Source organism: Colletotrichum higginsianum, chromosome 9 (assembly GCF_001672515.1).
Source record: "Colletotrichum higginsianum IMI 349063 chromosome 9, whole genome shotgun sequence".
Lineage (NCBI taxonomy): Eukaryota > Fungi > Ascomycota > Sordariomycetes > Glomerellales > Glomerellaceae > Colletotrichum > Colletotrichum higginsianum.
Window position 1 is genome coordinate 1,497,930 of NC_030961.1, and position 10,518 is coordinate 1,508,447.

The window sequence follows — 10,518 nt, forward strand, 5'->3', positions numbered from 1 at the left end:
CCGGCCGCCTCTGTCGTGACCACTATAGTGCAAATGAATATCTTGGCGTATCTAGATGCAAGTATTCGTAGTGTAACATGACTGATGGCTCCGGGTCGGATGTGGGGGGCAGAAGATGCGAAAGTGGAGGGAATCAGTGGTCCCTCCTGTTTGCTCTGCTCTGCTTTGCTTCAGCCCCCCCCCCCCCCCCCCCCCCCGAACCGGCTCCTCGCAAGTCGCAACTTGCTGCGAGATGGGTGCAACGGTTCTGCGTCATCCAGTTAGCGCTCGTGAACCGTGGAGAAGAAAAGAGCGCTGGTTTCTTGCCGTTCCTACTGCGGCATTTCCTCAAATCCCCAGTAATATTCTGAACTGCCGCGTCAACCCTGGAGGCTTTCGGGTGAAACCAGGGCTCGGCGCTCGAGTCCACAATCTGGTAGTCCGTCCATCTCGTTGAGTCGTCGTGGGACGCTTCGCTCCAGTCGATGAGGGGGGGGAAAAGTCTTCGAGCGTGATCCAGGCTAAATACCCATAGCGATCGCACTGTGATCGGAAATCGAGGTTGGAGAGGGTCGACGACGTTTTACTTTGTGGAATCCCCGACGCCCGCCCTTGTATTGCCAAAACAACGCACACACTTTCTCTCTCTCACCTTGCCCGTTCGTTCGCCTTTGCCAAAGAAAGAAGAAGAAAGGGAGAAGAATAGAAGAAGAAGAGAGAAAAAAGTCCGAACCGAAGCGACCCTCCACATCGGAACCAATCTCAGATTTCACAGCCGCACGCACGCGCGCTCTGCACGAGAACGTCCAGGTCAAAAGTCGGACCATACATACCAGAACACACAACAACCGACACGTCGCCAATTCTTGCCTTTCCCTTCTCGGCTCCCGCCAGACGCCGCCATGGGCCTCACCGTCCTACCCGCTTTAATCCCCGACATCCCCAAGGTATACGATGCCTACTTTGGGGCTTTCAAGGGGTCGGTGATCCTCGACATCCTCTTTCCCACGGGCATTGACGAGGCCTTCCGCGAGGGGCACACGAAGCACACTGTCGACTACTGGCACAAGACAAACACTCAATACACCATCAAGTGCGTCGACGCCGAGACGGGAGAGATCGTCGGCATGGCCCTGTGGGATGTCTTCCTCAAGGAGCGTACTCCGGAAGAATACCAGAGTCCCGGCGCCGTCTGGCTCCAGGGTGAACAGAGAGCCAGGGCCGACGAGTTGATCACCCCTCTCAACGAAGCCAAAGAAAAGATTTGGGGCGGCCGAAGATACGTTTGTGAGTGGATCCCGTGAACACCTCTGTCCTCGTTTTCCCGAACCCCTCCCCCCCCCCCCCCCTTTGCGCCCCGAGGGATCTTGTGTGTGCCCCAGTCGCTGATGACTCATGTGTTTCGTTTCCCCCTCGGAACAGATTGTCATATTATTGCAGTGAAGCCTGAACACCAAAGACGAGGTGCCGGCGCTCTTTTGACAAAATGGGGTCTCGACATGGCCGAGCTGGCGGGGCTTCCCGTCTACCTCGAGTCGTCCGAGGAGGCTTTCGCACTTTACAAGCGGCTGGGTTTCGAGGTGCTCAAGGAAAAGATTGTGCACCGCGCAGGGCTGGTTGGCGCCGAAAAGGATGTCGAGGTCCCTCTGATGGTGAAGATGCCATCCGCCGCCAAGGGCCTGAGTTTTGAGGAGTGGCGTGCTCGAGGATACCCGCCTTTCGAGTGAACGCGTGGCCGGGCCGGCTGCGAAGCCGGCAGTGTGAACGAATTCCTGTTACCACAAGGTAGAGAGAGGGTAGAGAGGCATTTAGATTTCAGGCGCCATGATTCTGGAAGCGCCAAGGTGAGGCGAAGCTGCAAGGCAGTCTGAAGAAAGCAAAGTCATCTGTGCCTGGACACCTGCATGGCTTCCCTCTTGGCCTTGAATGTACACTATTTGACAGCAACGCAGCCATTCCCTTGCTTCTTGCTTGCATGAAGATCAGGGTGTCCTGGAGGCTGGCCGAGAGACGAGAGAGGAATGAGCTAAAAGGGAAAGAGGGGGGGCTCGTGGGGCCGTGGAGAGAAATGGGGGGTGGGCGTGGGCGTGTGTGCAGCTAGCGGATGGCATGATGGGCGTGAGGAAGATGGGGGCGAAGTACCGGTACGGGAGGCATGTTGATCCTTTGCAAAATACCTAGGTACAGTAGCGTATGTATCTAGGTATTCGGTCGATGAGGATGGGCAATGCAACCTGACGTCTTTGGTAGAAACGAGTTGGTGACGATCCACGGGGGGGAGCGGAATTAAGAGAAAGGTCGGCGGGGAGAAGCGACTTCGGAGGGTGTGAAGCAAGGCGATGAACCATGGCAGCGAGCGGTGCGCTGGAGACAATGCGGAAGGAGGTCGGAAGGAGGGGAGAAATTTTTGCATGCTGAAGAAGCAAAAATGCTTCTCTCCGTAATCTTATCTGATCCAGAGATTTGATTGATTAGATCAATGGCCCTAACCTATCCGACGACGCAGCGGGGGTATAAGTGGGTCGTTTGATCTATGTCTATGGGGCCGTTCCATTTTCTCAGTGGCTACTGGGTGGGGCGACAGGGGCGGGAGAGGAGCTGCAAACGCCATTGACCAGTTTGGGGACCGACCTTCCCTCGAGTCTTTGTCCACTTCCAATGCAATCACACATGTCAAGAGAAGAGAACCCTCAACTCCGACATGCCTTGATGATACCCACCCACCCAAACGTTCGATCCATCGCCATCGCCATCGCCGTTCTACCTCCCACATCCCACACTATACACTAGTCCATGGTCAGCGCTACACGACGTAGTGTTTGCTCTCCCTGACACAAATGACCACGAGATTTAAGGCTATGGCCCATCTATCTAACATACTCACCTAGTCGCTCTGGCTGGTGTATGCAAATCTCCTGCCATGACGAGGGTGGCTCTGCAATTGTTCGCAAAAGCCCCCCTCTCTACGGATACATGGCCCACGGCTCGCTCGACTTGGCATGAAGCAACTGCCAGTTCGGTCTAGCCCGCCGCTGACTGCATGCCTTGACTAAGGTCCCCAAAAGAAACCCTGCTAAGGCTCTGCGCCGTACATGTGCACCGAGTCCGCAACTTCCCGCGGTGTGGCGCCCGACTTGGGAGCCAGCAGCGCCAGATTCTACCATGCTTGCATGCTTGCCCAGCCAGGCCAGCCCGGCCGGGGGGGTTGAGGAGAACTCGCTTGCCTCTCGCTGGATCCAGATGATCCCCGAGAGACGTTCCTCGGTGACGCAGATGCAGGGCCCGGGACATGGGGAGTGGGGGGGATTCTACCGTATGGAACCAGGCCAGCTATTTCTGCCATGCGGCCCGAGAGGATGGGCAGTGTTGTACGAAGATCGTGTAGACATTATTCTACTTGCCATAGACAACCACAACGACGACAACAACCGACAGACTGCGTTTTTGGCATCCCTCTCAAGCCCGTGCTCCCTGTCAGTCCTGTCAGTATCCAAACTCGTCCGTCGACACAATGGCGGTAGAACCATCATCGATCCCGGCTTCTGAGCCCTTCGCCCCGGCGCAGAGACTGTCCATCCTCCACGGCCCCCGCGACCCCCCTCTGGTTGATCTCAGCCTGGGAGAGCTTCTGGAGCTCCAGACCTACCAGCACGGCACAAAGGAATGCCTGGTCATTCCATGGACCGGTGCACGATGGACGTACAACGAGCTTAACCAGCAGAGCTTGCTGCTCGCCCAAGCACTGTTGAAGATGGGCATCAAGTCTGGCGACAGAGTGGGCGTCATGGCCGGCAACTGCGAGCAATACGCGGCCATCTTCTTCGCCGTGGCGAGAATCGGCGCCATCCTCGTCATCTTGAACAACACGTACACGCCCAGCGAGGCCATGTACGCTGTTGATTTCTCAGGTGGGCTTTTGTTGCAGCTGTAGGCAGAACCCGAGCTAATGTGGTTTGTGTTGATAGAATGCAAGGTCCTGTTCACGACCAAGCAGATCGGCAGACTCGACAACACAAGATTCCTGACCCAATTGGCAAATAAGGTCAACCGGCCCAAGGTTATCATGATTCGGGGTGACACGAGCGGGTACGAGACATACGACGAACTCATCAAGTCAAGCTCAAGGCAGAGCCCGAGAGAGCTTCACCTCGCCATGAGCAAGGTGGTTCCGCACCAAGTCTGCAACCTCCAGTTCACCAGCGGCACTACTGGTCGTCCCAAGGCTGCCATGCTCACTCACCAGTAAGTTTGCCCAAATCGCTTGCTGGATCGTATGTCCCTGACACTGGCTCTAGCAACGTCGTCAACAACGCCCGCTTCATTGGTGACCGCATGCGCCTGAGCCCCGAGGACGTGCTCTGCTGCCCCCCTCCCCTGTTCCACTGCTTCGGCCTCGTCCTCGGTCTCCTGTCTGTCATCACACACGGTGCCAAGATTGTCTACCCGGCCGAGGTTTTCGACACAAAGGCGACGCTGAAGGCCATTCTCGAGGAGGATTGCACAGCGCTTCACGGCGTGCCCGCCATGTTCGACTCCCTGTTCCAGGCGGCGCCCGACGACTTCAGATCTTCAAAGATCCGCACCGGTATCGTTGCCGGCGCCCCCGTACCCCGGTACTTGATGGAGTTGATGGTCAACCGTCTCGGCATGCGGGAGTTTACCAGCAGCTACGGACTCACCGAGGCCTCGCCCACGTGCTTCAACGCCTTCACGGATGACGCTCTGGGCAAGAGACTGACGACTGTGGGCACGCTCATGCCCCACGCGTCGGCCAAGATTGTCGATAGAGACGGCAACATCGTGCCCATGGGCCAGCGCGGCGAGCTGTGCATGGCCGGCTACCAGCTGCAAGCCGGTTACTGGAACAACTCGGAGAAGACCAACGAGGTCATGGTCCGTGATGCCGCCGGTGTCTTGTGGCTCCACACTGGTGACGAGGCCGTCTTCGACGACGACGGCTACTGCTCAATCACAGGACGTTTCAAGGACATAATCATCCGAGGTAAGCCATAGAGCAGAGTCCCTCACCGATTTCCCTTCGCCCACTGACATATCCTCCCCCCCCACAGGCGGTGAGAACATCTACCCCCTGGAGATCGAGGAGCGCTTGATGGCCCACCCGTCCATCTCGCAAGCCATCGTCGTCGGCCTCAAGGACGAGCATTACGGCGAAGTAGTCGGCGCCTTTGTGCAGCGGGCCGAGAACTCGGAAAAGCCGACGTTCCAGGAGCTCAAGGACTGGGTGCGCGAGCGCCTCGGCGGGCACAAGAGCCCGGCGCACATCTTCTGGCTCGGCGAGGATGGCGTGCCAGCCAACGTGCCGCTGACAGGCAGCGGCAAGGTGCGCAAGTTCGAGATGGCAAAGGTCGGCGACGAGCTCCTCAAGAAGAGCAGGACCGTCTCTGCCAAGTTGTGATTCCACGTCTCGTTTGATACGAGACGAGGCGAGGCGCGTGTAAGTGTTGAGAGCGATACCATGCGAAAAGTCTTTTCGATGTTTCTTGTTCCTTGTTTCCTGTTGTTTATTGGTTTGTTGTTTCTCGCCGTGGCAATCACGACTGCCTGGATTTTGAATTGGCTGCATAGGCTTAGACGTGTCGTTGAACAGAGTTTTTGATCTCCAGGATGTGTGCAAACCCTTTTCTCACTTGGTGGAAAGTCTATTGCCGTCACATTCGGTGTCCCACTTTCTCCGGATTGCAGATGCCACGCGTTTGCCCGGTCGGAAACCGCAGTTGTCGGAGGTTATGCTTAATCGTGTGCGTGTCGGTGGTCTTGGCGCTACCGCGAGTGCGTGATGAGTAATGCACACCGATTTCTTCTTCAAGGTTTGCAACGTGCAGGTGAGGCCAAATTCAACTGCAGTCATGCCGTGACTCCTTTCTTCCGTTTAGGGAAGGTCGCGAGTTTCTCAATCTCAATCTCCCCCCAAAAAAGACGTTACGAGAAGCGCTTTTTTCCCCCCTTCCAAAGCGGATTGAATGAGTCACCTGGATTCCAGTCTGGTCGTCGATCTTGTATTATTTTGACTTGTAAAGCATAAGAACGAGAAGAGAAGTACGATCCGCTCATGAGGTTCCCATCTCATATCACCACCAGCAACCTTGACTTAAAACAGGCAACTTTCCCAACTTTGTCAATCCGTGCTGTTCGCCCTTCACCGGAAAAGAGACTGCTTTCAAAAACATTTTTTTTAAACTTGAACCATCTTGAAAACCCTCGGTGAAAATACCAGCCAATTACCACTGGCACGCACGTCTTACACAATCAAGCTGCAGCAATGTCTCAATCAACTACCCCCTCCACGACACTCCTCTCACTAGCACAGGCCTACCCTCATGATCCGGCACACCTCCACAACGTCATCATCCCCCAACTGGCCCACCGCCTCCGTCTAGCAGCCCTCTGGTCCATCGCGCCCTCGACCAAAGTCCTCGACATTGGCTGCGGCCAGGGTGACTCGGCCCTCGTCCTCTCGCACGCCGTAGCCCCGTCGACCCCCGATAGTGGCATCGACACATCCGGCACCGGGACCACAGCCGGAGCAACCCCTGGTCCCGCACCCGGACACGTAACGGCGCTGGACCCCGCCCCGGGTGACTACGGCGCACCGTACACCCTCGCCGAGGCCCAGTCCCACATCCTCTCCTCTTCCCCCTACGGCGCGCACATCGCCTTCCACCGGTCCGACGCGCCGAGCTACCTCGCGTCCAACCCGGCCGCGAGCTTCGACTCGGCGACCCTGTGCCATTCGCTGTGGTACTTCCCGTCCCGCGCCGCCGTCGTCGCCCTTTTCGGCGCCCTGCACTCGTCGCGACGCATCGGGAGGCTGTGCTTCGCCGAGTACTGCCCGCAGGCCCGGACCCCGTCCCAGAAGCCGCACGAGATGGCGGTTGCGGTGCAGGCGCGACTCCACGCGCTCCGCGAGGCCCGGGGGAAGTCCGAGCTGAGCGAGGCCAATGTCCGCTGCGCGCTGGACCCGGAGGAGCTGGTGACCCTGGCGCGGGAGGCCGGCTGGGTGCTGAAGGAGAGGGGGTCGGTCGACACGCCGGGGATGCTGGACGGGCAGTGGGAGGTCGGCTCTGTGCTTGCTCCCGACTGGGCGGAGGAGGTCATCAGGGAGGGCTTGGGGAGAGAGGCCGAGGAGGAGCTGCTGGGCTGTGTTGCTAAGATCAAGGCTACCGTTGCCGACTTGAAGAAGAACGGGGAGAAGATTGAGACGTTGGATGCTGCGTGGGTGGTCATGGAGCGCTGAGGTCTCTGGGTCACACACAACAACACATCACCGACAGCCCTGGACAGGATACGAAGTACGCGGCGCCTCCGGTGCCAGACTCCCATTAGAGACATGCAAGAGAAGAATGATACTGTGTAACCGCTGCTTTCAACGCACCCCTCGAATCCCACCCCCCCTTACACGACGTTGCCTTTGGTCTGCTTGAAATCCTTCACGCGAAGGTCTTTCCAAACGCCCACGCAGGCTATGGCAAGAGCCAAAACAGCCGTCGAGGCTATGAGCATGGTTTTCTGTGTGTCGCCGTAAGCACGGACAATGGCATCCCGGGTCGCCGATCCGACTGGGTAAGATCTTTGTACCTCGAGGGCCCCGTATATCGCGGTGAAGTTCCCCTTGGTTTCGGCGGGGAGATACTTCATGAGCCTCTTGGGGAAGATATCTTGCCAGATGGCTGCGGCCACTGTCGCACCAATGGCCCCGCCGACACTGGCAAACATTCCCCCAATGGCCAGGACCACCGCAAGGTACTGGTGCTCCACGACGGCCATGACAGCCATCTCCTCACAGATGGCAAGCGTCCCGCCGGCGAAAGCAATCATGATTTGGCACATGACGATGTATCCAATGCTGATACCTGGCTGTTCGAAGTGGATCATGAGACCGACGCCCAGTATAGTGAGTGGTACGCCAAAGTACCAGGCGAGCCACCTGAAGCGGCCAGACAGGCGGATGGCAATGCCAACGGGGATGCACCAGATGCAGGACCCAACGCTGTAGATATTGGTGATATAAGTTGCCGTCGCGAGATCGAGGTCGTCGACTACCTGTAGGAAAGAAATATAATAGGAGTCCCGGAGATTGTGGCTAATGAATATGACGGTGGCGAGGGCGCAGGCGCCCAGTATCGTGCGGTTGGTCAGGAGTCCCCAGGGAAGGTACTTGACAGGCGCGAAGAATCTCTCCCATAGGGCGAAAGCCACGAGGAGACTGCCACCGATAGTGATCATTGCAATGATCTTGGGTGATCTCCACAATTCAGGTTGTCTCTGGTAGAGGTTGAACGGCAGCAGGAAGAGGGTGAAACCGGCAGTGACAAGGAAGAGGCCAACGACATCGAACTGAACGAAGTTGTGCCGAATGATCTCCTAAGTGTCTTGGCGTCTCTTTTCCACCACAACGAGGTCCTGCTTCTTGGCTTGGTAGTAGCTGTAAACAAAGATGCCGAAGAGAGGCATTGTGACGACAGGGATGACGATGGAAAATATGCCGAATCCCCAAGCCAATCCAGGGCCGACGAGGATGCTTTTCCCAATTGGACCGCCGAGCCAGGCCGTGATGATGTTTGGTGAAAGTGCAAAAGCAAGCATGAGCCCTCGGTTCTTGAGTGCCGAAGTGTCGGCAATGAAGATGCTCATGGTATATGAGAGACCACTATATCTGGTCTAGGCATTAGCAGAACATCTCAAGCCGTGCCACACCCCGTGCATGTCTTATGAGCCCCTCTCTCACCCCGCATATCCATCGACATGAATATACATAGTATTACTGCAGGACCCCACGGCCAAGCAAGGGTCATGGTGAGCCGAGCAGTGGAGAGTGGAAGGACTTACCCAACCGAGTAGAAGACCTGTGCGGCGGTGTACATGGCGAGGTTCTTGCAAGACGCCATCATGACCAAGCCAGTGGTCAAGAGGGCAACGCAGAAGGCGTAGCCATGAGGACGACCCCAGACGTCGAGAACCTTGGCGAGCGGCAACTTCATCAGGCCACCGATCAGACTAGCCATAACATGTATGGTGGCTGTGGAAGCATGCTTCTGGAAGCGCCCCGTGACATAGGGGGTCAGTGCAAAGGCCATGCCTTGTTGCGTATTATTGACAAAGTAAATGAGCCACATCATGGCGTAGGCGGTGATGAGCGTTTTCCGAGACCAGGCCTTCGTCGTGGCCTCTATTTTCTGAACGCCAGCGGGGGCGTCCTGGGAAATGTTATCGTCGTCTAAGTAGCTGGAGTGGTTCTTCCGGCTGGAAGCTGAAGCATCTGCTTCCTTCGAGCGGTTCATACCGATGTCGATAGGGGCTGGGTCCAAGGGCGTGTAAAGTATGCTTACGCAGCTGCAAGACTCAAGCTTCAGGATGGTACAAGTAAGTTAAGAGTCTACAAACGAGGTACCTGGATCATCGTCACCGAACGTGCTGGGAATGGATCCGGAGCGTGGGTAGGCAAGAGGAATGCAACGACGACCAGGTACTATCTAGGCCTTGTACGCACTTGATACGCTCCTTCCGATTTGGTAAACTGCACAGATCGCCCTTAGGAGGATCTCAGACAAGGCAAGAAAAAGCCATCCAGGCCTGGCTCATTTACATGTGAACACGTTCCTTCCCAATGTATGTGCCGGCCTTATCAAATCTTAGTCGTACGGCATCTCGTTTCTCATTCAATATCTGTAACTCCGTGGTCGCCCAATTTCCATACGCACAAAAAAGAGAACAGAACCCCCCCCTATCGGATTGCAATACGAGCGATGAACAAGACGCAGCAATGAAACAGTTTCACGAAGGAGGCAGCGTGCAAGTCCATCTGCAACGTTTGGGGAGGAAGAGGAAGAAGCTCAATCACAGGAGGGGAACGGTTCCACAACCATGTTAACGGTCGTTGTCCGGTCTGTACACATTCGGTGTACTTTGTGCAGTTAGAGGGGACGATGGCCCGGAGTTTGCGATGGATGACATGGATGGCGCACAACCGTCCATGTCTAGCGCTGTGAGCTGCAACGAGCTGCAGCCACCTTCGCTGGACACGCTGATCAACTTGTTACACGCCGATATTGCCGACCGACACCAGATCAACAGCACTAATGCTCACCTGAGCTCCATCGAGGCATCACCCATGAGACGCCATGGCCCATGAGTCGAGGTTTTTCAACTTATCAATCGCAATGGGGCCGGGCCCTTTTTTACCACCATATACACTATGAGTACACTACGTACGAGGGTGGTACTGGTGACGGTGAGCGTGGACCTTGCGTGGGCAACGGAGACAATTGGGGCGGCGATTTCCTTGATGTTCTGCCAAGTTTCTAGAGAGGGTCGCATCTCAACCCGACTCGCGAGATGGCATGGCTCCAAGCCGAGGGCATTTTGAAGGAGAAAAAAAAGGAGTGGTCAGTGTTAGGACTCCTCAAGGCCGAAGACGGCCGATTGACGGGCGGCAGATGAGACTTGGCACACGGGCAGTCCCGGCCACGGCACAGTCTCCAGTTCGATACAGAACAGAAGCCCGAGGTTCGACAACGGATT

General features: G+C 56.5%; 4 protein-coding genes across 4 annotated transcripts; 3 read left to right on the top strand and 1 right to left on the bottom strand.

The window, feature by feature from the left end:
• Window positions 1–881: 881 nt before the first annotated feature.
• On the top strand, window positions 882–1,706 carry CH63R_12698 (acetyltransferase; the record flags this gene model as incomplete). Its single annotated transcript, XM_018307672.1, has 2 exons — window positions 882–1,266; window positions 1,420–1,706. The coding sequence occupies 2 exons, from the start codon at window positions 882–884 to the stop codon at window positions 1,704–1,706; spliced, it is 672 nt and encodes a 223-aa protein (XP_018152089.1).
• Window positions 1,707–3,490: 1,784 nt separating this feature from the next.
• Window positions 3,491–5,395, top strand: CH63R_12699 (AMP-binding enzyme; the record flags this gene model as incomplete). The annotated part of the gene is made up of 4 exons (XM_018307673.1): window positions 3,491–3,887; window positions 3,945–4,221; window positions 4,275–4,981; window positions 5,049–5,395. 4 exons carry the CDS (start codon window positions 3,491–3,493, stop codon window positions 5,393–5,395), a joined length of 1,728 nt encoding a protein of 575 aa, XP_018152090.1.
• Window positions 5,396–6,259: 864 nt separating this feature from the next.
• CH63R_12700 (SAM-dependent methyltransferase) lies at window positions 6,260–7,234 on the top strand (the record flags this gene model as incomplete). Its single annotated transcript, XM_018307674.1, has 1 exon — window positions 6,260–7,234. The coding sequence occupies one exon, from the start codon at window positions 6,260–6,262 to the stop codon at window positions 7,232–7,234; it is 975 nt and encodes a 324-aa protein (XP_018152091.1).
• Window positions 7,235–7,392: 158 nt separating this feature from the next.
• On the bottom strand, window positions 7,393–9,278 carry CH63R_12701 (Siderophore iron transporter mirB; the record flags this gene model as incomplete). Its single annotated transcript, XM_018307675.1, has 3 exons — window positions 7,393–8,361; window positions 8,389–8,653; window positions 8,827–9,278. 3 exons carry the CDS (start codon window positions 9,276–9,278, stop codon window positions 7,393–7,395), a joined length of 1,686 nt encoding a protein of 561 aa, XP_018152092.1.
• Between the last annotated feature and the right edge of the window lie 1,240 nt (window positions 9,279–10,518).